Source organism: Glycine soja, chromosome 9 (assembly GCF_004193775.1).
Source record: "Glycine soja cultivar W05 chromosome 9, ASM419377v2, whole genome shotgun sequence".
NCBI classification, from domain to species: domain Eukaryota; kingdom Viridiplantae; phylum Streptophyta; class Magnoliopsida; order Fabales; family Fabaceae; genus Glycine; species Glycine soja.
In genome coordinates, this window is record NC_041010.1 from 39,672,365 (window position 1) to 39,700,358 (window position 27,994).

Below are 27,994 nucleotides of genomic sequence, written 5' to 3' on the forward strand. Positions count from 1 at the left end.
CAATGTAGACCAATTACTATAAAAAAAAAATTATCATACTTAATGACAAAATTGACAATTTTAAGAAAATATTATAAGTTTTTTTAATTATTTTTTTTTCAAATCTCTTCTTCTAACTTATGATATTTGAAAGAGATTTGAAATACTTGTTCCAAACTTTCAATTGAAAGAAAAAAATAGGGATATATTTTATATTCCTCAAAGAGGCTGTTTCCGGATTCAAACCCATGACCAATAAGTCACCAAGGCACAACTTTACCGCTGCACCAAGGCTCGCCCTCGAACCAAATATTAGGTATATATTTTATATTCCTTTGGAAATTATTCTAGACAAGTGTCATCATTAAACTTTTCTTTTTTTTTTGTATGGTAAAGATGCTGAATCTATTATTGATGAGAGAAAGAAATAACATCGTTTAGAATGATTTCTCCGTTGGAGGTCTCCAAAGAATGGTTTCCTCCGTAGAAGGTTGTGTCCCCAATACCCTTTCTGGAGTCTTCAAGTTTCTCTACATCTTTTGTTCTGTTTTGGAAAACCAGATTGCCCAATTCAGTGTGATCACCATTGTTCTAGCCTCTCCAAAGAATGGTTTCCTCCGTAGAATGTTCTGTTTTACTGAGATTCTGGACAAGTAACTATGGCATGAATGACTGTCTCTCTCTCTCTGGCATTTTCACAAAATGGGCATAGAGTTTCTAAAATCACGTTCCACCTTGCCCAAGTAAGTGTCTTTTATTGGCAGGATATTCGATGAAGCTCGCCAGATCATGTTCTTAGTTCTTACACAAAATGGGCACAGAATGGTTTTCTTATTGCTGTATAAATGCACGTTATGCTATTCACACAGCCTTCTACAGTTCAATATCTTTCTTTTGTTCTTGCTACAACCCTATACATCTTTCTAAATAACCAACAATTCCCCACCTTCCAGAGACAACCTTCTTCCATCATCCACCTCTCCATAATGCTTGTCCACATATAGCATTTGATTCTTTTTTCGCTTCCCACTAAGATTTTTTTGGGAAGTATCTAGCTTTTATAACCCTTGACATCAAAGATTCCTCATTCACCATTAGCCTCCACCATTGTTTGGCCAATATAGCAATATTGGAAGCTTTCACAAAACGGAAGCCCATATCACCTTCCTTCTTACTATTTGTTAGTTTTTCCCAACTCATCCAGTGAGTCTTCCTACCTTCCATATCTCCTCCCCAAAAGAAACGAGCAGTGAGGTTCTCAATTTCTTTTCAGATGGCTGGTGGGAGTGCAAAACATCCCATGCATGACATCCGTTGAAATATGGATTGCACCACTGATTTGATCAACACTTCCCTACCCACTTGTGACAAAGCTCTTTCTTTCCATCCCTTCAGCTTCTTCCAAACTCTATCTCTGACAAACTTGAAGATTTGGGTCTTGGACCTACCTATCAAAGTAGGAAATCCCAAATATTTGTCATGACTTTCAACCGCCTTTACCTCCAACAACTGTGTTAGTTCTTCAAATCTAGTACTAAGCACGTTTTGGCTACAAGAAAGTTCTGACTTATTGTTGTTTATCCTTTGTCCGGAAGTTGCCTCATATGATTTTAAGATGGCTAGAATGTGACTTGCCTCTTTTGTAGTGGCCCTGGAGAAGATAATACTGTCATCTACAAAGAAAAGATGAGATATCATAGGAGCATAATTTGCTATTTTAAGACCATGTAACATCCTATCCCTCGCTAATTTTTCCAGCCTTGCTGACAAAGCCTCAACATATATAATGAATAGATAGGGAGACAATAATGGATCCCCTTGTCTCAATCCCCTGAATGGAGAGAATTCCCTATGCGGGTTACCATTAACTTTAACAGCAAAAGACATATAGTGTTTGCACACTTCATAATTAAAGAGATCCAGCTGATGAGGAAACTCAGAAAAAAGAATCTGCTCCAGAAAAGTCCATTCCACCCTGTCCTGACATGTTCAGTTTCAAGCCCATAAAGCCATGTCTTTCTTTCTCTTTATGTTTCATGAAATTGAAACATTCAAAAGCGATCAAGGCATTATCAGTTATGAGTCTATTTGGCACAAAGGCACTTTGAGTCTCCCCACAATACCAGACATTATCATTAAACTTAAATGCATTTCTATACCCAAAATATCAAAAATTCAAAAATAATATATTTTAATTAGGTGTAAACAAATTATTTTTAATACAATTATTGGCATCAAATTTAAGGATCCCTTCCAAAAGTAGATCGACATCATTTTCACTAATATATAAGGATCCCTTCCAAATTTAAGTGTCATAACGTATAGAAAAGTAACTTAAACTTAACTTCTCAATTATTGTATTTAAACACTAAACTTCTCAATTATATAGTTTTAAGAAATAAATTATGATTTCAATTTTTTTGTTATATTTAAATAAAAGTAACACTAAAAAAAATACTATTTCTATATAATTAAGTGAGAAAAAATATAAAACGAAATTTCCCAAATCACCCCGAAAATAATTGCATGTATAAATAAAAAATAATTCCTCAAATTATAGAAAAAAACAGCTTGAATATATATTGCAATAACAGAATTGTTTTTTATTTTAGTTTCTACAATTAAATTCTTTATTTATTTTTAGTCTTTAATTTAACAAAATAATGTATTTTTAATCCCTCATGAAATATTAATATTTAGAAGCACGTGAATTTTGAAATTTTTAAGAACTAAAAAAATAAAATTAAAATACTAAAGTCTAGAACTACTATTTTTTATAAATTAAAGATTTAAAACAAATATTTCTTTTTTTATAAAAACTGTCATTGCATAGTCTTTTTATTCATAATTACAATGTGATCTCTTTTTCCTATAAAGAAAAGTGTTAGTGTTTTAGCACACGCGCGCGAGCGCGCGAGCACGCGAGCACACACACACAGATATATATATATATATATATATATATATCAATTTGACAGATTCTTGATATTTGCAAAATGTACCCGAGGAAAGAAAAGCCCAAGGAAGAAGGTTTTATGGTACAAGGCTAGTGAATGAATATATAATTCACTTGTGTTCACAGTTGAAAAATAAAAGCTTTATACCCAATGGAACAACAAAAACCAAGGAAAAAAGTTGAGTGCAGTGAATCTCAAGGCCAACCTATACCTTTGCAGAATGCTCTATCAGACTCTTCTAATATCCCTATTTGTTGAAGGACTATGAATTGAGGCTATCATACATGTATATATGATTTTTGCCATATTACCAACACCTACATCAGTACAACCCATCTGATGTTTTTTTTCATCATGCTTGTACACTTGGTTCAAAAACATCAACTAGCCGTTCAATCATCTGCAATTGATCATAAGGAGCAATCTGCAACACAAAGCAAAAATAAAAAAATTAACTATAGATCAAAGTTGCTTAATACTAAACAACTAACGGTAATGGCCTGTGTTCAGAACTGCGTGCTTGCTGAGTACTTGCTAGTTTATACTGTTACTGGTTGCATCTACTAATATGCTTGAGCCAAGGACTAAGGACTAAGGGCTATAGTTCTTATACCAATCAACCAGGTAAAGATATTGTTACAATTGCTTAAATGTGATGACTGTAACTAACAATGTCACAGCATTAAGGTGTCAACACGGTTTGATGTTTGGTCAAAACACACACGTTAGGTTTGAAGCCTATTCTGCTTACTTAAAGCCCAGTCCAAACCTTATTTCTAGTTAAGAATGATTGATATGTGAATAATTTAAAGAGATTAATTTCTATACATTGTTAGTATAAACAATTTACATTGTTCACCAATCAGAAATCTTGTTATTTGTATTATTTTTAAAGTAATTATTGTAAAAATTAACTAACTTACCATATATGACACTTTCTGAGAGGTTAATAATATAACAACTCTTTACACCGTCAGTGCATATACTATTTACTCATTTAAAGTTTTATTGTTTCCTTGGGGATTATCACATCTGACGTATATATTACCTGACTAAACCCATCAGGCCAAGTTATTGAAACTGCATAATTTCCCATTGGTCGAATTTCTTCAGGTTCAATATCTTCAGGAATATCACTGTACTGCAATTTCTGCTCCCCCGTCCATTCATCCTGTTTTAAATAAAATTAGCTCCTGATGAGATGGATTATAGCATACAAAGGATCCCATGCAGACATGAATTTAAATTATTTGATTAAATCCAACATAGATTACTAGTCAAGGTGCAATTTTTCTTCTTAGAAAGCAACACTTTTTTTTCAAAGTATCTGGTATGGACTTTCTGTCACAACAATCCACTCTCATTGGCATGAATTTCAACTTCAATCCCAAAGTTTCCCTTTACTTTTCAATCCAAAACAAAAATAGGCTAGAGTTTAGGAATTCCAGTTTTCTCTGTCACCAAGAGACTTTTGGCTTTAAGTTTTTTGAGATCCAACATTGACTACAGATAAGACCTAAATAGAGCTTATAAAAGCTTACATAAATTTAATTTGCTTCAGTCCTTCTGTGTTGAGTTAGGCTCAAGCCCAAATTCAAGAAATCTTATTGAATTGCAATGACAAATGTGCCACATTGAAGGGTCAAAATAATATATTAGCAAAAATAATATACCCCTCTCAATAGTTTATCTATGACATTTGAGTTTGTTATGCCAGCCATGCAATAATCTCCAAATCTATCCTTTCATTTTTTTTTATCTCTCTTTTGTTACTTTCAATTTTCATAACTTGTGGACAATCACTTCTAGAATCTCTAGTTTACTTTGTATCCTGTGAAGTTGTTTAACCAATTATGTTTCATAATTTCTAACTTTCTGCCTGATCAATATATGAAATGTTACTAGATATAGCATCCACAATATTTTTTTTGGTGACAAAATATTGTCCCAGCAGTATTTATATAGGGTCATTCTATTAATTCTCATGCATGATGATGTAAGCACAATACAAGTTAAGAAATAACTATAACTTTGAAATGTTTTGAAAATAAAACTTATCCACATACCACACTTTGAGCAGAGCGATCATTCCGTCTCACTGTTGCAGGATGCAGAAAGAATTCTTCCTTTGAATCTGGTACCTTCACTTTGATTGCCTTGATTGATTTATCATAGGTGACCGCAGTTGAAACTGAATTGAAAGTAAATTATTTTTCAATCAAAGAAAAAATATGAATGCTACAGAGAAACTGATATCTGTATTAAAATCAATAGAAAGAATAATTTCTGAACATTATTTCCTTGTTACAGTTGTACAGAGGATATGTAAATAGACTTATGCAAACAAGTACTTCAAACCATATATAACAGGATTGGTTTATAGGGTTTTGCAAGGTCCTTTTTCAATTACCACCTATAATGTTGCTTAGCTGTCAAGTTTAATAATGTATCTGGTTAATGCATAGGTTTAATTACTCATTTAGTCTTTATAGTTGCATAAATTTTACCTTTTAGTCCGTACAATTAAAAATCATTTATTTTAGTCCCTACATATACCATTTTAAGGATTAAGGACTAAAATAAATGATTTTTAATTGTACGGACAAAAAGGTAAAATTTATGCAATTATAAGAACTAAATGAGTAGTTAAACCTAATGCATATTTAAAGGAAAAACTGCATACTGTTTCTCTAGAAAGTATCAAATACAACAGTGGGACTAAACATTAACAAGATAACATTATTTCATAAGAGAAGAAAGACTCAAGCTCTCAATTACCCCAAATTGATCAGTGATCAACAACTTAAAATTTAATACCAGTTAGATACAAGTGAACAACTAGCTTCACTATATTGTTATTGATAGATTTGATTAGAGGCTTTTTCTTCTCAAACATTATCAAGTAGTAACATAATACCTTGTTGGCGTATTTTGGCACACTGCTGAACAACACATACTCCTAGATTTTGGAATATCTTGGAAACTTCACCTTGAGGATCAGCTACCACTTCAGGCATTCCACTGTCTCCAGAAGCAGAGAGCTGTGACAATTATTTAAATAAACTTCACTTGTTCTCAAATCTTAGTTTGCATTAAGCAATAAAGAAAAAACACTTAGGGTTTGAGAATGGTATAAACATAATATCTTTGAAGAACTAAACAAACTCATTGTGTGCACTGTATAATTAATGTGTCACCAAACAACGCTGCTCCTATAGAATTTACAATTCAGCAAGCATAAGCAGACCTATTTTTGGTAATTTACTATTGCCAAAACATATCAACCACAGGATGCCTTCAAACTGTCAGATGAGTATCAAACTTTATAATCTTCCTCTCTTTTGCATGTGATTTGAACACAGCTTATATCATGATGGACTTGGGTTTGGATATGCCAAATCATAAACTTTCTTCTAGTAAAACTGTTAGATGCTTTTAATGGAGAAGAGAAAGAAGGGAGACCACGAAGGCAAGTCTTTTTTACAAGATCAGTACTTTTTTATTTTTAAATTGAAGTAACTTTTACTTCAATTTTTTAAGAAAAAGAAAACTAATTATGTTTTTGACAAGCAAACAAAATATATATATAAACATTACCCTTTTCTTGGCTTGTTTTTCAACAATCATGTTTCTAGGCAACATGTATGACACCAAACTGTTTATGTCATTATCAAGTTAGGATTTTAGTTTTATGAATTTGATAGAACCATATAAAAAGAGTCCAATAAAAAGAGTACCTTACAAGTTTATGCCTTTAAGCCTAAGATAACAAGAGTTTAATTATGATTAGGAGGGAAAGCTAGGTATAGGGGGAAAGAAAAGATGGGAGAAAATAATCAAAATATAGATCTGAAACATCTGAGATACTTTGTGTTCTCTTTCAAGTTCCCTATACTTTAAGGAGGTCAAATAACAACAACGTTTGGTTCAGGTGGCAGATTTAATGCAATATTGTGGTGAAGTGCTGTATCCACTGTACCCTTGCATGATTGGGGGTTTAAACTTTTAAATGGTGGAGTATTGTCTTCAAATCCTCTAAGTTGATAAACTTTGGAAGGTTAAGGATATTTTTTTTTTTTGGTAGTAAAAAAGATGTGAGAGAAGAGCAGAAAGGTTTGAAGTATAAAAGATAAAGTAAAATGAAACATACAGTTGGTCTAATAGGGAGATCAAATAGATGAGGTATTCCAAACTGCTGAACAACCTGCAAACATAATCATCAAACTATCAAACACATGCCACAGACAGAACATAATTGTTTTATATTAAGTATCATGAACTTGTCTATAATTTTTCCCTTGAGTATGATGAAGCAAATAAAAAGTTAACAATCGAAGACATTATTCATGCCTGAGAACCTGAACCTCTGCCAAATGGGTAATATCGTTTTCCATCAGCATCAAAATGACACATATTCTCCACAACAGCAACACAAGGCACCTTACGCATTAACAAACAAAAAATAAATGTAAGTATCAAATGAAGTATGACTTAAATTATGACTAGCAAATACTTTCACAATTATATATATATATATATATATATATATATATATATATATATATAATGCAAAACACAAGCATGGGATTGAAAACAATAAAATGGAATAGTTATGTCTTCAAATTGTAGAAGAACCACCTTAAGTTTTGAAAACATCCGAACTCCTTTTGCAACATCAATGAACGACAGCTTTTGAGGAGTGGTAACAATTACAGCAGCAGTTAATGGAACTACCTAAATAAATATGCAACCAAAGTCGAATCAATGAGAATTGGCAACTAAAAAGACATTGACAAACAATTAAAGGATATATACACTATACAGGCTTCCTAAGCCAAATTTGATTGAGCTGGGCACGATTTAAGCCCAAAGGAGATCAAGCTGGCCCAAATTTAAGCTAAGAGGAGCTAGCAATACACTTTCTAACACACTCTTTCTAACCCACACTCCACTATTGGTTGAAATTTATTGAAAACTACAAAATTAGGAGAGAATCATTAAATGAGAAGTAGGATCCACCAAAATTTATAATTGCTAATAAACTTCTGCATAGTAAAATGTGTATTCAAAAGAGTGTGTTGCTAGCATTTCTCTTTTGAGGAGTGTTAGCAAGGCACTCTCTAACACACTTCGTTATTGGTTGAAATTTATTGAAAACTACAAAATTAGGAGAAACAATCATGGACCCACCAAAATTAGTGCAAAACTCCAAAAATAATTGGACAGACCAGATTTCCACTAAAAAATGACCGAACTGAAATCAGGCCAGTTCAATTACTTTTGCACTAATATTGAGCTGAAATTTGGGTCAGCTTGATCTCCTTTGGGCTGAAATCTGGCCCATCTCAATCACATTTAGCTGTTCTGATTTCAGATCAAAGGTGATCAAGTTGGCCCAATTCCAACCCTATCAGCCAAAATGTAATGTGAAACAAGCTAAAGGACCAAAACCTGGCATAATGTGAGTTGAATATCTCCAGTTCCAGGAGGCATGTCAATAATGAGGTAATCCAGCTCACCCCTACATTGTATAGCAAATCAGGACTATAAATCAAGCAGAACCCATTTGATCTTCAATCTAATTTTTGGAGAGGACTAAAGTATAGATTACTATATGAATTCAATTTTTTTTAACTCCAATACATGATCTGGGGTGGACCAATAAACTTGAAGGATGTAAAAAAAAATCGGTAACAACAACAAAAACAACAACCAAAAGCCTTATCCAACTAGGTGCCTTATACAATAAATACAATGCAAAATCCTATGAAAGACATGGTTTGGCAAGCGAATAAAGCATGTATTTTTTTAAAATGTTTTTCAGAAATGCATACCACTCAGTAGTAGTCAGAAGTTGATCAATGACTCCAGAAACCATGGGGCCACGCATTATTGCACGTCCTTGTCCAGCAAATCCAAAAGAGATCAACTTCACTCCCAAGTATTCAGTTGGAATTATGGTCTTCTTCTCTGGATTCTGCAGCAAGACTCTGAACAATTATGTTTACAGTACTCAATCAACTAAATATTAAAAAAAAATGGTTTATCAGATCATACCATTACTAACAGTCGGTTTTCAGGAGAGACCATAGTTGGTAAGCTTGGACCATAAACATCAGCATCAAATATACCAACTCTAGCACCCATATCAGCCAAAGTGTAAGCAAGGTTTACTGCTACAGTTGATTTTCCCACGCCCCCCTGCAAAGTTCAACATAAAAGGCATTCATGGCATGAAATGAAATGCAAATCGTGGTAAATAGATTGGCTCATAATTCCACTTAGCAAAACTTTTTAGTTTCAACCCATAGTTGAAATGATATAGTGGTATTGTTTTTTTCAGAAGCGTTCTTTAAATGCATTTAATAGAATATAATGCAAAAATACTTTTTTTCCTTTTATCATGGAAGATCTGCATTTAGTTTATGTTCCATCAAAAACTCGAGAAACTTTTCAGGTGCTATATATATAAAGAACTACCATACATAATAAAAATAAAAGTTCTATTTAACTCATTTAGATGCCACAAAGTTTTTAATCGGCAGGAATAAGGGAAAAATGTGAGGAAAAGATATTGCAAGAAAGCAACCAAATTATTAACTTGATACAACAAGACCAATATATGAAGAAGACAAAACCTCCCACAAAGACCAACCTTGCAACTGGACACAGCCACAATATTTGAAATTGTCTGTAGACCTGCTGGAAGTTGCTCGGCATATATGGGTCTAGCTGGTTGTGCAGACATTGTAACTTTTACATTCTTGACCCAAGGGAGCATTGCCACCACTTCATTTGCCTTCTGCTCAAACTGTCATGCATATATAGTCTAATCAACACATTAGATTTAAAGATGGGGAAAATCAAGTACGAAACATTTCTTTCTCTATAATGGAAGATAGATGAAATATTTCATTTATTATCCCTGCTACATAATGAGCATACAAAAAGAAAGGTCTACCACTCTAACCTACATCAGATATAGCTCAAACAATGGCAATTGTGTCATTTACCACGTCCTTGATTGGACATGCTGGTGTAGTGAGCTCTAACCGAAACGATACCTGAGATTCAAAGGAAAAAAACTTTGGTAAGAACACATTATCATTTACATGTATGTGTGTTGCAGAAAATTTCAGGCCTATGCTTTTAAGACCTCTCCTAGAGCTTTATCAATATGCAGGTCTTTCACAAATCCACATGTAACAATATCTGTTCCAAAGTCTGGATCAATGATCTGAGACAAGGCTTTCAACACATCATCCTCAGCCGTTCCAGTTGATACTGAAGAATCCCCAACTGCATACATGAAAATCAACAAAATTAAGGCATGAATCAACTACAAGTATTCCATTAATAGTTTATGGTGGCTAAACAACTTATGGCATGTTGTTTACTTTTTATGACAGGTTTTATGCATAGGAATATTCAAACTTTTCTAATATACATCTGCCATCATGTTTAACCGAAAACGTGATTCATTAGGCTGTGAACAACTTCTTGAATGTATATTCTTACAATCTATCATATGTCTGACATGACTTACAAGTGCACATCTTTACATCATTTGATGTCTTAATCTTCTAAGCAACTAAATTCTAAGCAATTGCTGAATGTGAATATAAACTGATGAAGCATTGCAAAAAATAATTTTTTTGGAATTCAATTTAAAACATTTTATCACATCAATCCTGATAGGATCTGATAACAAGTTAACCAACCTCTGCCGAGCTTAAGGTTGATCAAGCATTGTATTTACATTCATAGAGACATACATACCCACCAAAACCCAGAAACAGGGAAAGTGAAATATTCATTATAAAACAGTTCCATTATCATACTCTAAACCCATAACCACAATGATATTTATAATTCCCACATCCTAGTTCACAAAAATTTAAACAAATTCCAAAACTTTCGCACACATTTGAGGCCAATGAGCAGAATTAAGCACCTTCCAAGTTCCATGTACAGAAAAGGAATCAAATTTAGTAGTTTACCTTCAACAGAAGCAGCTCTGGAGGTGACCCTTTTATGGCTCCATAATAAACGCTGGTCCCTTTGGGAGTGAAGAGAAAAATGAAGGGCTGAAAAAGGTGAAGAGTTTACACTCACAGAAGGAAGCAAACCTGCAAAGAAAGAAAGAAAGGAAGAAGTGTGATGAGCATAACATGATGTGAAAGAGGTGTATGAGAAGAATCAATTACACACCCCATGTTAGTTGTGGTGCTTTTGAGGTTTGGATAGAGAAGTGTGGAGAAGATGGAGCATGAAGAACTTGCATTGTGTTGTGTGTGAGGAAAAAAAGAGGGTGAGGTAAGTGACAGTTTGTTTCTGAACCTCATGTTTCAGTTGCTACTTGCTACTACTATATAATATTTTATTATTATTATTTTGCAAATTAAAAATTCAATGTTTTCTCAGCCAAAATAAATTGTTTTATAAAAAAAAAAAATGTTGTGATATTGGTTTGTCGTTTGCTGTAGTAAGGTATGGGCTAAAGCCCGCGGCTGGTCCGAATAACGTGCGGTCCATACAATTTAGGATTAATAAAAGGATTTTAATTTAAATACACTTAAAATGTAAAGATTTTTTATACTGTTAATTCAGTTGTAAATTGTCGTATAAGATAAAATTATTTATTTTTGTATTAATTATTCTAAAGTCATACTTATAACGATTTTGATTAGTTGATACTAACAATATAAATAATTAAACTCTTAATAAAAATTTAAAGAGTTATTTAAATTTGCTTTTTTATTTCGTCTTTCATACTATAATAATTTAATTGCAATGCACAAATAATATAAAGGATTTTTTAACATTGTTGTAAATCAGGTTCATGTGGACTAAGCCGACCAAATCCTAAATCGTTCTTCAGCTTCTCTCATACCAGAATGTTATGATCTTATCCTAATTAGAGTTTCACCAATTTGTTTTTGCAATTATCTACATAAGCAAAATCCTCTGTACAAACACTCACTCACACCAGTCACCAAACTAAAATGTTAGCTGAAAAACATTACAAGCCGTTCTCAGTTTGGAACATTACATTATTCAATATGCTTTAATCAAAGTTACTTACATGTCAAATAAATAAAGGCAATTTCCATTTGTTCAGTTATGTTAATTTACTGTAGTCAGCAAAGTGACTAGAGTCTAAACCTGTCAAACTTGGTTGCAAATTATTTCTGAGCTTATGTTCTTATCTTGCTTCGATTTTTTCTTTTTGGAACACAGCTTCTGTATTCAGTATTTTACCATAAAGAATATTATTCAAAAATTATTGTTAGCCTCGAGGGTTATAGGCTACCGTTCTCAAAACAGGACGAAGAATAAACTTTGTAGGAAAAACATTATTCTCAATTTTATAGCAAATTCTTTGATAAATCATCAAAAGCCTTTAATTCAGAAATGATCCTGTTAATAGATTAAATCACCATCGATTGCATATCAATACACCAAAAGAGAATAATGAACTGGCAGAGCAGGTACGCTATATCAGCAAATGTTTTTGGTCACAAATAGAATAATTAGAAATTTAGAATTGAGCTAGCTGATTATATTTTTATAAGTATGTAAATTCACTCAAGATATACATTAATCTAGGTTCTACTCAACTAATTGTAGGTGCGGAACAAAATATTGCAGGCAATAGAGTTTGCTCTCAGACTGTTAAAGTGAACTTCAATCCTTTAAATCATATCAATTGTAGCCAAGCTAATCATACCACAAACAGAACAATGATCATGATTTATTTTTGTTTTTCAATAAATACAAAAATGAAGTAATTAACAGAACAAAAAAAAAAATCTTTCACTTGCTTGACCAATCTAATAGAATTTATGGGCATACAAACAGATCGTATTACTTATCTATCAAAAAGTAAGCAGTGAAATAATTAAAATTGGAATATCTCCAATGGAAAAACATGAGGAAGGTGGATAAAAACAAAGTGTTGATGCGAGAGTCACAAATCACAATCTTCCAAGATCATCATAGCAAGCCATCTGATTTTGCAGGCATCCTCCTGAGGAAGTTTTGAGGGACTGCAGGAATATCAAATCGAAACCTTGGAGGCCTTAACATATAAGTCACCCAAATGAACACCAAAATGCGGAAAGGAACCAAATATGTCACAATGACAGCCACAGAACAGAAAATAACAAACAAAGCTGTTGCTCTTGGATCCCTCCAGCTGAGTAGAGACTGCACCCTCTCTCCTTGAGTTGCCAAGTCTGCCATCACTTCTAGCACCCTCCCCGCGACACCTCTTAATCGATCATACCTCCTCTTCAAATTTTCACCACTGAATTTCGACGGAAAGGAATCAAATTCTTCTTCTAGTTCTTCAACACTGGCTGTGTCAGCCTGAGACAATCTCATATCCATATGGGAAGGACACCTTGGCCTTGTTCTATAGCCCCAAATCCCAGCCAGGAGTAGGAAGGAAAATGTTGATGGCAAAACTATTTGCGGACAGAAAATGACAATGAGAAACATGAAGTAACTAACCACCGTGGTAATTGAATTCTTCCAAGCATGTATCTCACGAAACTGTTTAGCAACAGAAACTAAAACATTAAGAAGACTAGCAATCCTGAAAAACTGAGCTCTTGCCCTCCTCATGCTCCACACATTTACCCCCATGTCTAGCATGTACTCCACAACCTCTTTGCTCAGTGGTGGTTCAGCCCTTTTAAACCTCAATGTGGTGATGGCAGCAGCTTGGTTCCTCAAATTATCCAACTGAAATATAGACAATGGACTTAAATAGTGCATCCTTGGGAGCAAAGGTTGTGCATAAGTTTGCAAAACATTCAACAATGATGGACAAGAAAACCTCACAGCCAATTGAATTTCTCCCATCTTCTTTGCTCCTTGAGTGTGCAAGTTTATAAGAGGGTAAGAGTGAGTGTAAATCCTATCACTTTCAAGTGTTGACAACCGAATCCTCACCTTGCCAATTCTCCTATCCACTGGTCCTTCACATTTTTTCCCTCCGGCATTTTTGTTGCCTCCATGCAAGTTTCCGTTGTCAAACACAACAATTGTGATCACAGTGCAAGGATCAAACACTTCCCATGTATATTGCTCATTCCATTTGGGAGAAAGACTATCTACAATAGTCCTTGTCCTCACCCACTTTGGACCGTACTTAGCTACACAAAACGCATTGGTCCGATTTTCCTTGCTCATTGGAGAGAGCCCCACAGCATTCAGGATTCCCAATTCAAGAACACCAATACTGGGATTGCACAAATACTTAGATGATGGCCTTACATCACTGGTGTAGTGAGTGGCCTCATCAAGAACATGGTACCCTCCATCTAAAGAGATCCTCATGTTAAGTTTACTGGAAAAATTAACCTCCTGCTCTTCTCCCTCCTTTTCCTTTGGCTTGTGAAGATTGTACCACACACTAGCTGGTGGAGTGGCATCAATTCTCTGCTCCACATTCTTCAAAGGAACAGCACAAATTGCCAAGCTTTCGTGCTTGAAGTTATTCCCCTGCTCAATGCTCACAAACAAGCAATCATCAAAGGGTTCTGCCACAACAAACATCAAATCCTCATTCCACGAGGGGCTTGTACTACACTTTATAGAACGGCTCCTCAAAGCCAAGTTCCCCAAAACACCTTGGATGAAAATTTCCGAGTTATTATTGCCACTCTTGTTTTTTAGCAACAAATCCTGGGCTTGAATCACATTAATTCTAAGATACCAAAGCCTAGGAGAAATATATACCTTGGAACGAGTGTGAGCAATGTTTTCACCACTAGCCTCTGATGCATCTGAATGCCAAGCCTCAGAAAAAGCTTCATCCGCCTGAGTTCCCATCCAAACAGAAACCATCAACTCTCCTTGAAGCTTCACCCCATTTTGATTCTCAAGCTTGTACCATTGCGGCGCCAAGGGGCTATCGGGAGGAACCCTCATTGGAACATCACCAATTGTGAATGCAGCACGTCCCACGAACTCATCAAGGTCACCATTATCATTAGGGTCACCATTTTCACCCTTGTTCTTCACCACAATCTCCAAAACTAGTACTTGAATCCTCTCCTTGGCAAAAGCAAAGACTTGGTTCCATTCTGGGGTGGTGGTTTTCTCCATGCATCTGGTTGTTCCTGTGAAGCTTCCAACATTCACTTCCACAAAAGGGTTACAAGGTTGAGATTCACTTTTTTCAGGCAAGTCTTTGGCCTTCACCACCCTGACAAACAGAAACTGCATTTTCTCAACCAAGTCAAATGCAGTTGGGAGCCAATCACCACTTATCGCTCTTCCAGCACTGATGTTTGGAGTTGTCGCCTTCAGAGAGAAATCCTCTTTGTTCTTCTTTTGGTTTTGGTTCTGATTCTGGTTCTGGTTTTGATTTGCCATTGTTTACTCTGCATAAAAAGTGAACACAGACTACAATTAAATCAATTAATCACAAACACATATACATAACCTGAACAAATGCCATATATAGGATTAAAGAGAAAACATACAATCACAAACTGTTTAACTATAAAGAACTCAGAGAATGTTTCCTCAGAGTTTGAAAAAGAAAATGGCGTGAAGCCTTATAATAAAGTGCAGGTTTGGTGAAGAAGATAAAAACAGTTGTCAGTTATGAAATAGAATGCAGTGATTACGGTTTGTAAATAACAGCAATGTATACATGAAATTTGAAATTGAAAAGATGTACTACATATGAAATTTTTGTTTAATTATGTGAGTTTAAGCCTAATTGAATAGTAAAAAGCAACTCAAAAAATAAGGATTCTTTCTCATTTATATATTCTGATTTTATCTTCGACTATGTATGATTTAGGGTTTTTCGAATATCATTGTTTCCATTTTTTTTTCATATAAGTGTCTCCATTTTTTTTTTGTTTTTGTTTTTCTACTTACTATTTATGGCAATGCATATCAATATAACACCATTGCATGCATCCTGAAAGTACTAAATAAAAAAATGAACATGCAAGCAAATTTAACGAGAAAAATTCAGTTTTGAAAAGTAACAAAGACGAAAATTCAGAAGAAAAAAATGTCACGCACACACAAAAAAAAGTGAAAGATTGTGCGAGAAAGAAGAGGGAACTTACGTGAACTTGGTTGATCTGACAAGTTCAATTTGCCGTAACCGCCAAAAAGACAAGCAAGTCTACCACCTTTGACGGTGTTTTGACGGCGTTGCACGTGTTTCTTTTTCTTCAGAATTATCATTATTACTAGCACTGATCGTTTTTATAAGAAGAAAACGCATTTAATTTAATTAAAACTAAAAACAGCGGTTACTCAGTTTCAGAGATAACCGCCGTTACTCAATTTCAGAGTAAAAAATGATGAAAGGTGCGTGCTCTTATGGATTATGGATTATTTTGATAATTTAATACACATTTAATTTTATTAAATTATTATAATGCGCGAAGATATGTGTCATGCTAGGTTTTTAATTTTTTATTTTTGTTCGATTCTCGTATATTGTTAGTTAGCTTTCCTTTTTTTTCAAGGAAACTCGTTTGAATGTACCAGTTTTGTTTCTATTTGAATTTTTGAAGACGATTCAATTTAAAACAATTAATGTTATCAAATAACTGACAATAACTTAAGTTTTATTATTTTCTGCTGCCCTTGATCACTCAGTTTCAGAAACTTCGAAATCCTTTTAATCATCAATATCTTAAAAATATTATAATCATTTCACCTATTTCAAATTTTGATTGCCATAAAGTTAAATAAAGTTATTTTTTTATTACACAAATCTGCCAAGAATGCGTATCATGAATATTAAAAAAATGAATTTAAAACAAAAGATAAATCGTGATTCAATTTTAAAGAGAAAAATAAATTATAAGATTTATCCACTCGCTTTAATTTCATATATAATGATTTTTTTTATTTACTCTATTTCTTACCCTCAAGTTTCAATTAAAAAAAAATAAAAGTTGCAATATCGTCATTATCGTGTTAAAAAAAAATCCTTAATCTTAACATGGCTGCAAAGCATGATACAACCACAATGTTATCTATTGTGCCAACAGCTTAGCTTAATATACTATTAGTGGTAGCTTCAGACCTACAACACCCTATGATGATAACAACCATAGATAGGGTTACATAGTAGAGACCCACATCAAGATAACCACAGTCCTAGTAGAAGTGAGTGATAAAAATTAAAACACCAAAGAAATCAAAAGAATGACGGGATGAATAAAATCAGCCATCACAATGTTGCTTGTCAAATGAAAGTAATAATGAAAGGAAAGTTCAACACTAATAATATCTACGATGACTAAATTCATAATTGACAAATAATTGCAGTAATTTAGTAAAATAGCAAATTGCCTTCAACATCCTGAGACTTCCATGTCCCGAGATCCTCCTTCCCTTCAAGGATGAATGAGTTACTACTGTCTGCGCAATCATCAATGCAAATCCTTTTAGCAGGACAAAAACTTGTCCCAACAAAATGAATCACGGTGAGTAATAAAAAATGCATGTACAAGGCAGAAACAATCAGGGTTGATTTGAAAATGGTACTAGTCTTGAAGCAAATAGGGATGATATCGGGTAACAGGATTCCACAGCCTTAACTTGATGACACAGCCTTATTGGAAGAGAGCCCATTTCTTGGCCTCTTGTTGGATATAATATCAGAAAATGAGTCAACTAGTTGCCCTGCCAAACTACTTGGATCATCAATCAGAGTTTGAATGAAAGTATTTACCACCCTACGTTCTTGTTCTGTCGACCTCAAACTAAACCATGTCAGCAATTTCAACCTAAACTCCTGCTTGATATGACCCTGGCATTCTAGCCAGCGAATTACTTTCACACAATACTCAAAGTTCTCGTCTAAGGAGAATGGACCATCAGATGCGCGTAAAGGAGAATCATTTATCAAGGTGCTGTCGCAATCATGTGTCTCTTCATTGGTGCTTGCCATCCTTTTCCTACATGCATCTCCGCGAGAGTCAACTGCTGGAACTTCTCCGGTTGGTCCATGGTTCCAAGTTTGGGAACCACCACTACCGTGTGATATTGCTAAATTTTTCTCTAAATCATGAGAAGCAGCATCATCATCTGCCTCAACAGCCTGCTGCAAAGTGCAACCATTATCTTCATCCCTAGAAGACTCGAACAGAGGTGTAAGCTCTTCATTTAAATCAGGCACCGAAACAACATTTAGATCAAGGTCGCGTGAAACTGAAGGCAACTGCTCTTGTAGATTGGTAGGCTTGATTGTTTCACTTTTCCCACAGCAATTTCTCTTGTCAGCGCAGCAAAACTCCTCAAAGCAGCCTTGTTCTTGAGCCCAAGAAAGATGCAAAATTTTTCCAAGGTCTCGAACCTTAAATCCAGAGTCTTCCATTGTGGGATTGGGCTCCATTTCGGAGCCAGAAGAATTGCATTCAGTTTGAAGGTTCTCCTTTTTTTTATTCATGGCAACTGATGAAGATGAATTCTTTTCCAATATCTCAATGCTCTTGGTGAAACACTTGGCCTCAGAATGACCCAGGTCACTCGTATCTGTAAAAGATACAATCCGAAATGTATATTCTGTGCAAGGCTGGAGGTTGGATATCAAAATCCTTCTCTGAGCTTTGGGAAACACAGAAACGGGATCTTTAGTGTGTGACTCCTCCCTACTTTTGTAATACCAGAGCTTGTATCCCTTAATGTCCACAGAAGATGATGCATTTGACATTTCAATTAAAATGATTTTGACTGAGAAAGCTGTTACCTCTTCAAACACAACCTTGCATGCAGCAGGAAGTGAACCCTCTGCAAGTTAAAGAAGTTCATCATATATACCATATAAATCAAATTGCTTGGGAAGCAAAAAGAATTTATATATTAAAAAAAAAATATTAGTTCCAACCTCTGGATTCTGGATGTACATTGGGAACAGTGGCCAACCATTCATCAGCTTTCTCAATAGCAAGAGAGCAGAGTTTTTGTACATCACTGGCAATAGGGAGTCTGCTGACAATCCCACGTGCCATCTTGGCAGAAACCCCATTAACTGGACCAACTTCAGTTTCCAGTTTAGCCTTTGCCTCTTTTACCATTTCATGTAATTCTTTATATTTTGAAGTACCATCCAAAAGCCTGTAGCTCAAATATATCCTGTAACATAGTACATCTACACGCCGGGCATCTTTTGCTATATTTAGCTGCTTCTTCCAACATCTGCCAGTATTAAACATGAGGCACCAATTTCATCAACATAGACTAAAATTTTAGTCACAAACACAAGTTGAAAATGGTTTAAATGTATTGTACACCTCAATATTCCATTTCACAATCAAATTAAAGGAACTGAGAAAGGCCATGATGGAATTCATTTCTTTGAAAAAGACAAAGTATAACAAAAACTGTAGCAGTTAAGTTTGCTTCATTGTTGCATGCATGTCAAGTGAATAATGGACAAGAGAAGCAGGAGACATGGGAAAATCCATTTTTGATTCTCTTATTCAATATATAGTTATATACATAATGCAGGCTGATACATATTATTTCACAGCATAAACAAAGAAATTTGAAAGATCAATCGAAGCCTCACAGTATCAATAAAATGATACAAAGAAGAGCGGGGTAAAACACTAATAACTAGGGAAGTAAAGAAAATTACTCACCCAAGTATCCCGGTAACTTTACCGCAGGATGCACAACAATAACCACCATCAAGTTGCATCAGTTGTCCATGATCAACAACTCCTACTTTTTCATGTTGAAGAGCACACTCAATATGGCAAGACAACCCACAGGAGTCCCCTTGAGAAGATTCACATGTGCATACCAACCAAAGACTAGGATCCTTGTTATCATCAAAAAGGTGACAAATACAGCAAGAGCACCTTCTACAAAAAGTGTCATCTTTAGAGAGAACAGCTCGGCAGGCAGAATTCTTACAGATCCAGGAGTTTGAATGTCCAAAATCACTAGGTGGGTCAGGAGCTGGTACGAACCGCACCGGGTTTTCTCCTTTGCGATGTTGCTTCCTAGAAGGCTGATTGGTGAGACCAGAAACTTTTTTCGAGTCCTGTTTCTTGACAATCTTACTGGTTGACTTAGTTTCAGCCATCCTGCTTTTTGAAGAAATTTTCTTTTTGTCCTTATCAAAGCAAGTTGGTAAAAGTTCCTTCTTAGGACCAGATTTTAGGAACTCCTAAAGAAGTTCTGAACTTTTTGAAGCATCATCTGAATGGCCATTTTTTTCTGGAGTACTTTGAGCACTGAATGAAAGGCTTTGAACACCAGAAACTGAAATAACAACCAAATACAAAGTAAGTCCGGTGGAAACAGATGGAAAATCCAACTAGAGTAAACAATGAAACCACTTCTCGTATAGATGTTGATCAACTGAAGAGAAATAATAAAAATAGCTGATTAATCCAGAGCAACAACAAATGAGATAAATAATAAATTAAACACAGGTTCAGTTCCACCAAAGAAATATGAATAGAAGATTAATCACAGAGCAGTTTGACCTCGAACACGAGAACTTCAACCCTTCTATGACTACATCGTTCAGATCAAGGCAGTCAAACTCAAAATTTTACTTAGACTCAGGAAGGGGAAACAGAAGCAAAAACCGTTGAATCATAATTCGTAATGCAAAGCATAAGATTCTACAAGATTCATAAAATTCATATATAAGCATATTACAAAGCATAAATAAGAGAAAAAAACATTATAATGCACATCAAATACTTAATTAAGCTTAAATTCGTAATCATAACCATCCCCTTCATCAACCATATTAGCAAGATGATCCCCATATAGATGTGGCACCGCAAGAACATCCACAATCACATTTGTTTTGGGGGAGGGTTGCGAGAGGTTGAAGATGAAGACAAATAGTTATTTTGTATTTCTCGGTTCTCTCAGTAGATGCTTCTTGGTTCTTAGTGTTAGGGTTAGTGAGCACTTGGTTTATGGGCTTGGATTTACGGGCTTAGTTTGCAGAATCCCAGAATGGCCAAAACAATTTGGAACCTGACTTGCCAAGCAGAATCAAAAGTTCAATGATTCTGTGAGGCGATGCTGCAGATTTGTGAGACTGAGCTCACACCAACTCATGCAGGGAGCGTAAAATATTGCATTTCTACGACTCACAAATCTGCAGAGCCTATTTGATTTCCTTTCACAAACAAAATCATGGCCCCAATTGTTTATATTTAACATCAAAGCTTAGCATATGTTGCTACTTGATTCATACAGTCTCATTCTTGCTCTAACACCTGTGTTATTATTAGTAAACCAATACCTGCTTTAGCTCCACACTTGTAAGCCTCATATTTTAACATCATACATAGGCTTAAGAGTATAAACTGGAAATCCAACAACTAGAGATAAACACATCTAGGTTATGTTTCTACCTTGTTATCATGTATGCATCAATCAGCAGTAGCTAGACCACCTGCACTAGAGCCCAGAACCCTCCCTATTCAAATGCAACAGAAGAATGTAAATAAATTGTCCACGATAGTACATTATTACAGATGGAAATTGAGAACAAGAGAGAAGTCATAACAGGATGAACAAGTCGACTGCAACTCACATGAACTCAATCTAAAAACAAATTGAAGAACTAAATGAAGAATATAAAAACAAAAACCTATGAAGAGTTGATTCTGGAGACAGCCATTAATTCATATGCAAAATCAAAGAAAATTCAGAAAGTATTAGCAAGTTTTTATCCATTCCAAATAATGCTACATAAAGCTGTTTTGACTCTTGCATTTTAAATCCTTTATCATTTAATCATGAAGTATCATCCTAATGTTAAATTCTAATCAACACAATCATTGTCTTTGAAAGTATTCCTCTTTGTATGGACAGAATCAATGTCAACTCCATTTCCACCTTCAACTTCAAAAAAAACAATCAAAATTTTTAAACATCAATGTCAAAAATATGAGCAGATGCTAATACTACACTAAATCAGGAAATGAATTAAGCATTTAAGAGAAACAGCCAACACACCAACAAATATTGTATTCAGTTATTTCAAGATGCACAACAACCAAGGAGAAAACCTGGAATCAAGTTCCTCCAGTTGAAATGCACAATTCATAATTAAATAGGAGTAACAAAAGTCAAGCTACACTGAATCAGTTAAAATTACAGAACAACCCCAAAATTATATTCCAAACAATAGGGATCACATCTTCTCAAGGACACAACACATAAAATATATGCACACATCAGGCATTCTCATAATTCAAATACCTAAAAGACTACATAGAGGAAAGATAACAGGAACAGTTGAGGATGAGAAGTCAATACCTCATAAGCACCAGATCCTCCCTACCATGGAACAAGAAAAAGAAAAGAGATATCCTGACAGAGTTGACACTACAGGAGCATCTCCACATTCAACAATGTAGTAAATCCTGGACAGGAATCCAAGGCCAACACGCAACAGATATAGTTTGGAATAACCCTTTATACTAGACTATGCAGGCAAAGGAGAAAGACCTAAAGCTTTAATTTTTAGTTTATTATGCACATCTCAATCAATACAAGTGCAAATCTTTATACGCTTCCACCATTTAAAATATTTTTAAGGAATGTATTCTTCATCGATCCAACCATTGAAGTATACTTAATTATCTTGATCCTTCTTGCCAGATTTTCTTGTGAACAATTACAAATCAATTTAAGATTATCTAAATTAAGAGAATTGATTATCACATGGAAGATTTTCTATGAAATTTGTGCTATAAAGAGTCTTGTCAGGATAAACATAAAACTGTACGGTAGAAATAAATAATATTTGAGTATAATTATATAATCACCGCACACGGGAGTTCTACTAAAATTGTATCTATTTTAAAAGTACCAAGTGCATGTTTGGATAATTGGTAAAGTATTACTTGAGTCATTGAGTGGAATTCATTTGGAAGAAATATCTTCAGTAGAATGAGTTGTACATTTAGGAGGGTTCTTCCTAAAGGTAATTGTTGTAGAAATACCAAAATTACTTTCAGCTAAACTTTTAATACCCTAATTAAATTTTAAGTTTGGTAACTGACAAGACAATTTGGACAACAGAATCACTTGTTGAGGAGCTATTTATACAAGGACTAAATTCATTAATCATATCCCACTCTTAGCATTTATAATACCATCAAATTCTACAATGTATGTTTTAATTGGGAGGATTATATGTACTTCAATTGTTTCTAATTATACTCAATAACAGAAACACGCATATTAATGCATTAATATTTCATAATTTCATATGATATAAACAGAACACTATTGGTATATCAAAATTCATACCCCCAAGGTTTAAAGGGAAAAAATAAATGGACATTCATATTGTGAATAAACATAACAGGAAAAAGCACAAAAATAAATCCATTTAAAAGTTAGTCCCAGATTGGTTTTGTAGACAATCGTCATAGCCTTACCTAATTTATTGCTGAAAATATTATGCCACATAATTCTTCATTATTATTTTCCTTAATAAGGAGGTATCACAAAGGTTCACAAAGTATAACATTTCCATACAACAAACGACAAACAGTACTGTTTATTTAGTAAAATATAATTCCAATTAACAAAAAAGAGAAAGAATAGGAAATTATATATAGCTTTATGCATTGCAGCCCATAGCCACAATTACTTTCCAAATCTATACCATACAGAGGAAGAAATACAAATACTAGATTGTAACCATATGTGTTCAGCATTTATTAAACCTGAGAAGCTTATCCTGATATAACATTGATCCTTGATTCTTTAGAAAATAGCCATGCAGATGATATCACCTCAAGCTTATGTCATCATATTACTCTATTTTAAGCCCATTTTATAATATATTGCATCATAAGAACCAACCCACTTTCAAGTTAGGGTTTGGTCAACAAAAGGGTAAATATTGAAAAAGCAATTAAGCATAACACAAAAGTTATGAGGCACCTAACCATGGGGCTATAAAGTGATTTAAGTGACAAAAGGCCTACCAAAGGAAGCCACTTTCAATATTTAAACCAAACAACAGTGGACTGAAACTGTACATAAACACTAGTCCTTACCAGGGAAGAAAGCAAAAGAAACTTGATGGTTAGTTACTTAGTTAGACATGTTTTGAAACATGAAGCAGTGTGTTAGTAGGTAGTAAAACACACATAAAAACAGAATCATTAGACAAATCACACAGCATGCATCAGCCAGTCAGCATTACAAACACAAAGAATAAACTCAAAAAATTGTTGCAACCTGTCACTACTGAAAGAACAAACTAAAAAAGAAGCAAAAAAACATACCCTTGGCAAGGAACTTGTCTTCTAAATCCATTTGAGAGTATCCAACATTGTAACAGAATGGCCCTTCTCTGACAAGCAGAGAAAAAATGGCATTAAAAGGGTGTTCACGTTATTGTGAAGAGAAAATGAGTCTCATCATGAATCATCACTCCACTCAACTCCCATATCCACATGAACAGAAAAAGGAAACATTTTTAGTCAAGTCTAAGCCATGTATAACACCAAAGCAAATTAACAAACACTAGTTAACCAAAACTTCAAACATAACCAGCACCTCACTTAAAGCACAAATTCCAATTTTGAAAAGATCAAGAGGAGCAAACAACTATTATCAAACACTTCGAAAAGAATTATTTTGGATTGTTCACTTGTTTTTCATTTACCGTTAACGAAAAAGAAAGTAATAACTTAGCACAGGAGAGAGGAGCCATGTTTCAAATTTCAAAAACACCAATGTCAGAATGCAGCTAGCTCCTAATGACTTGAGCACGATAAACAAACAAACACATTCAGAACGCAAAACCAATAGTACATGACACCAACCATAAAAATCAAAAGTATATATCTCAAATTGAAAATTAAAAATATAATAAAATAAAACTACAAATACAGCTGTATTACCTATAGCTCATTTGACTTAAATCCACGTTGCCCCATGGAAAAGATCCAATTCCAATCAACTTCAACGGCAAAATAAAATTATTATTATTATTGTTGTTAATTATTATTATTATTAACTTAAAGTCTTAAATACATTCTAAAATAAATGAAATAATAACGAGATAAATAAATGAGAAACTGAACGTAAAAAGAAAAACAGAAGCACAACAAAATCACGATTTAACCGCTCTTCCAATACACATTGCGTGCCGTGCATTATTTTTCTTAATTTAAAAGAAAAAAACAAATCGAATAAGGAAAATTTAGAAACGAATAAAAAGCGGTTATTTATGCGAGAATCACGAGGCGAACGTCAAAGTAGGAAAAGGGAGCGAGGAAGGGGGGGAAACGAGAACGAATCTGCGAGGAAAAAACGAATCGAAAAAACGAAAAAAAAAAAAAGGTTGAATCACTGACCTTGGGAGAATGGGGAGAGGAATCAAGGGTTTATTGTTGTCATGAAATCCCCAACAACACAACACGACCTGACACAAACGTTGTTGTGGTTGTTGTTAGTTTGCGTAGTTGTGTTGCGATAGAGAGAAAGAATAGAGGAAGAAAAGAAAGAGCTTTGTTTTGTACGAGTCGCTCACGTTTACGTTTTAGGAAGAGAGGAACGTCACGCGCGGGGGATGGGGCGTGGATTAGTGGTAGTTTGAACGGTTCGGTTTTTGTGGGTGCATGGTACGGATAATGTAGTCAGGTCAGCTGCTGCTACTCCTCCCAACTCTTTTTATTTAGAAATATATATATATATATATATATATATATATATATATATATATATATATATATATATATATTATTGAATGTATTTGGAGGATTTTTTTTTTTGAAAGAATATTTAGAGGAATATTAATAACATAAATTTTAATGTACTTTATTTGAAATTAAAAAATGATAATTAATGTAATTAGGGTTTTTTTTAACAGGACTTTAAGGTGTTTTGTAAACTTTGATCGTAATTATATGACTAATCTTGGATCTGGAATTTAGTATGCGGTTGGACACATATCTAACATGCACGTATTTAAATAGAATCACGTTGAGGTATTTAATTTTTTTTTTTTATGCGTCATCAGAACATTAAAGAGACAAATTACAATTAATAAAAAAATAGTGTCCACTGCATCAACTAAAATCAATTTGCACACGAGTTAGGTTCTCTTGAGGTGTGCTCAATGTTGACCTATATATCAAGGTTTGGCCATGCGAACACGAATTTTGGATGAAACAAAGACATCTGTTAATCCAGAAAATGATAAGCATTCATGGAGTTCGGTCGCAAATCAAGAGCAAATAACCATATTTCCAAACTATTTTTAGAGCATGGTATATGACAAACAATTTTGCATGAAGGTTCGTAGTTACTTTTTTTTCGTTGCATGAAAGTGTATATGGTAGTTACACCACAATAGTCCAAGTATCCGTTAATCCATCTGTCAAGAGAATACGAAAGATTTCACTGAAGCCTAATTAAGTGTAAACAATGCACAACTGTAGAGTATTAAAAAATACAGAATTAAACACATTCTTTATCACGTTTAAAATTCTTCATTCCATCTTAAGAATGTATTTTTTAAGTGAATAAAATTCAATCTTCTTTTTCAAATTTAATGTATGCTGTGAATTAAATAACACTCATTAAGTATTAAAATTAAGATAAATCTCAATAAGTGTCCTTTAAGGAACTTAAAAGGAGGTTTTTTTCATAAAAATACGTAAAATTAAGTTGTTAAAAAAATTGTGCTTCTCTATGAGTTTTAGATCAAAAACTCTCTTCTTTAATTCTTTAATTCAATACCCGTAGTCAGATCCTAAAGTTAAAGTTGATAAAATTGTGAAGAAGAATCAATGAGAAGATTTATATAATTTTATAATCTGTTTTACAGTTCAATTGATAATTAACCAATATATTAAAAAAATTGTTGGTGGCTTTATTTTTTTAGTTGACCATTGCGGTCTCTGTCTCTTTCTTGTTGCCAACTCGTCGTTTTCAGGTTTAAAAATGAACATTGATATTGATGGACATTAATGTTGAAAATTATAGAAGTATCAAATCCGCTGCAACTGTTTTTCCTTCTGTTTTACGTAATCCCTATCAAACAGCTGTACTCGTCACCGAAAGAAATTGAACTGAATATGAATAATAACCTACTAAACTTGTTGAGGGCCTGAGCGGTGCCAATTCAAATTTATTCAAATTAATTTAAATAATTTGAATTGTAATTTTTATCTTTTGAATCGTACTCAAATTAAATCAATCAAATTTATCCCGTTTTAGATTGAGTCACATATTTTAATATTTAAATCTGTTGATCGGTTGAATTATTAATTTATTAAATTATTATTATTATTATATGTAATATGTGTTATGTTTTTAATTTTTTTTTAAAAAAATAAATATTATTAACTATTAATTACATAAATTTATTAATCTGAATTGAGTAATAATTACTATATATTTAACTTTCATGATCAAAGATAAAAATATTTTAGTAATTAGATAACTTCTAAAAATATTTTAAATTTATTTATAAAGAATAGGTATCGTAATTTTCATTAGTTTTGGTAAAAATAAATATTTAAAACTCATCATCAATGTGTATATTGAAATTTCTTATTTGAAATATAATATGTTTAATTTCTCATCTTATATGGATAAATAAATAGATAAATAGGGATAAGTAGAGTAAAATATAATAATATCACAAAATTTTATTTTTTAATAAAAAATCTAACAGAAAATCATTTGTGTCTAATTCATTTAATAAAAATTTTAACTTATAAAAAATATTACATTTAATAAATAATAGACAAGATTTAATATTTTAAATCGTTGACCCAATTAAATCCAAACTATTTACAAATAGATCAATTTGAATTGGGTCTCATTTTTTTCTTAAAAAACTTACCAAAACAAATTCGTTCAAATTTAATTGAGTTGGATAATGAGTTTAATTAAAGTCAACCCAAACCGACTCGCTTACACCCATATTGTAAGCCTAGTTTTTTAAGGCAATCTTTTCTATAATTTATTTTGAATAAAGTAATTTATGTTTAGATGAGAAAAAATATGTACCATAAAAAGGATTAAAAGAAAACAACTAGTCAAAT

The 27,994-nt window shown here is 33.6% G+C and overlaps 3 protein-coding genes across 11 annotated transcripts; all 3 read right to left on the reverse strand.

The window, feature by feature from the left end:
• Positions 1 to 2,967: 2,967 nt before the first annotated feature.
• On the reverse strand, positions 2,968 to 11,286 carry LOC114368849 (fe-S cluster assembly factor HCF101, chloroplastic-like). Its single transcript, XM_028326111.1, has 15 exons — positions 11,148 to 11,286; positions 10,937 to 11,065; positions 10,093 to 10,235; positions 9,950 to 10,000; positions 9,592 to 9,747; positions 8,994 to 9,137; positions 8,771 to 8,913; positions 8,388 to 8,457; positions 7,575 to 7,670; positions 7,287 to 7,376; positions 7,087 to 7,140; positions 5,854 to 5,977; positions 5,003 to 5,127; positions 3,985 to 4,107; positions 2,968 to 3,360 (listed from the first exon to the last, which is right to left on the reverse strand). Exons 1-15 carry the CDS (start codon positions 11,218 to 11,220, stop codon positions 3,289 to 3,291), a joined length of 1,593 nt encoding a protein of 530 aa, XP_028181912.1. The 5' UTR covers positions 11,221 to 11,286; the 3' UTR covers positions 2,968 to 3,288.
• A 1,382-nt stretch (positions 11,287 to 12,668) lies between these two features.
• LOC114367592 (FT-interacting protein 3-like) lies at positions 12,669 to 15,490 on the reverse strand. Its single transcript, XM_028324782.1, has one exon. It carries the CDS (start codon positions 15,321 to 15,323, stop codon positions 12,933 to 12,935), a length of 2,391 nt encoding a protein of 796 aa, XP_028180583.1. The 5' UTR covers positions 15,324 to 15,490; the 3' UTR covers positions 12,669 to 12,932.
• A 1,575-nt stretch (positions 15,491 to 17,065) lies between these two features.
• LOC114368850 (VIN3-like protein 1) lies at positions 17,066 to 25,508 on the reverse strand. 9 transcript variants are annotated; one of them, XM_028326115.1, is made up of 8 exons: positions 25,295 to 25,508; positions 24,839 to 24,897; positions 24,218 to 24,285; positions 22,230 to 22,336; positions 21,320 to 21,384; positions 19,574 to 20,201; positions 18,817 to 19,127; positions 17,066 to 18,719 (listed from the first exon to the last, which is right to left on the reverse strand). In XM_028326115.1, exons 6-8 carry the CDS (start codon positions 20,020 to 20,022, stop codon positions 17,524 to 17,526), a joined length of 1,956 nt encoding a protein of 651 aa, XP_028181916.1. In that variant the 5' UTR covers positions 20,023 to 20,201; positions 21,320 to 21,384; positions 22,230 to 22,336; positions 24,218 to 24,285; positions 24,839 to 24,897; positions 25,295 to 25,508; the 3' UTR covers positions 17,066 to 17,523. The 9 variants fall into 9 exon arrangements, with proteins under 9 accessions (XP_028181916.1, XP_028181915.1, XP_028181914.1 ...); XM_028326114.1 differs by lacking the exon at positions 24,839 to 24,897; XM_028326113.1 differs by lacking the exon at positions 22,230 to 22,336.
• Between the last annotated feature and the right edge of the window lie 2,486 nt (positions 25,509 to 27,994).

Coding starts and splice junctions, on each gene's coding strand:
- LOC114368849 (XM_028326111.1), bottom strand. CDS start 11,220: ATGCAAGTTCTTCATGCTCCATCTTCTCCACACTTCTCTATCCAAACC. Junction 9,748..9,949: donor CATGTCCAATCAAGGACGTG/GTAAATGACACA, acceptor TATGCATGACAG/TTTGAGCAGAAGGCAAATGA. Junction 8,914..8,993: donor AAAACCGACTGTTAGTAATG/GTATGATCTGAT, acceptor GTCTTGCTGCAG/AATCCAGAGAAGAAGACCAT.
- LOC114368850 (XM_028326120.1), bottom strand. CDS start 20,022: ATGGCTGAAACTAAGTCAACCAGTAAGATTGTCAAGAAACAGGACTCG. Junction 19,128..19,573: donor AAAGTTACCGGGATACTTGG/GTGAGTAATTTT, acceptor TAATACTGGCAG/ATGTTGGAAGAAGCAGCTAA. Junction 18,720..18,816: donor TGTACATCCAGAATCCAGAG/GTTGGAACTAAT, acceptor TTTAACTTGCAG/AGGGTTCACTTCCTGCTGCA.
- LOC114367592 (XM_028324782.1), bottom strand. CDS start 15,323: ATGGCAAATCAAAACCAGAACCAGAATCAGAACCAAAACCAAAAGAAG.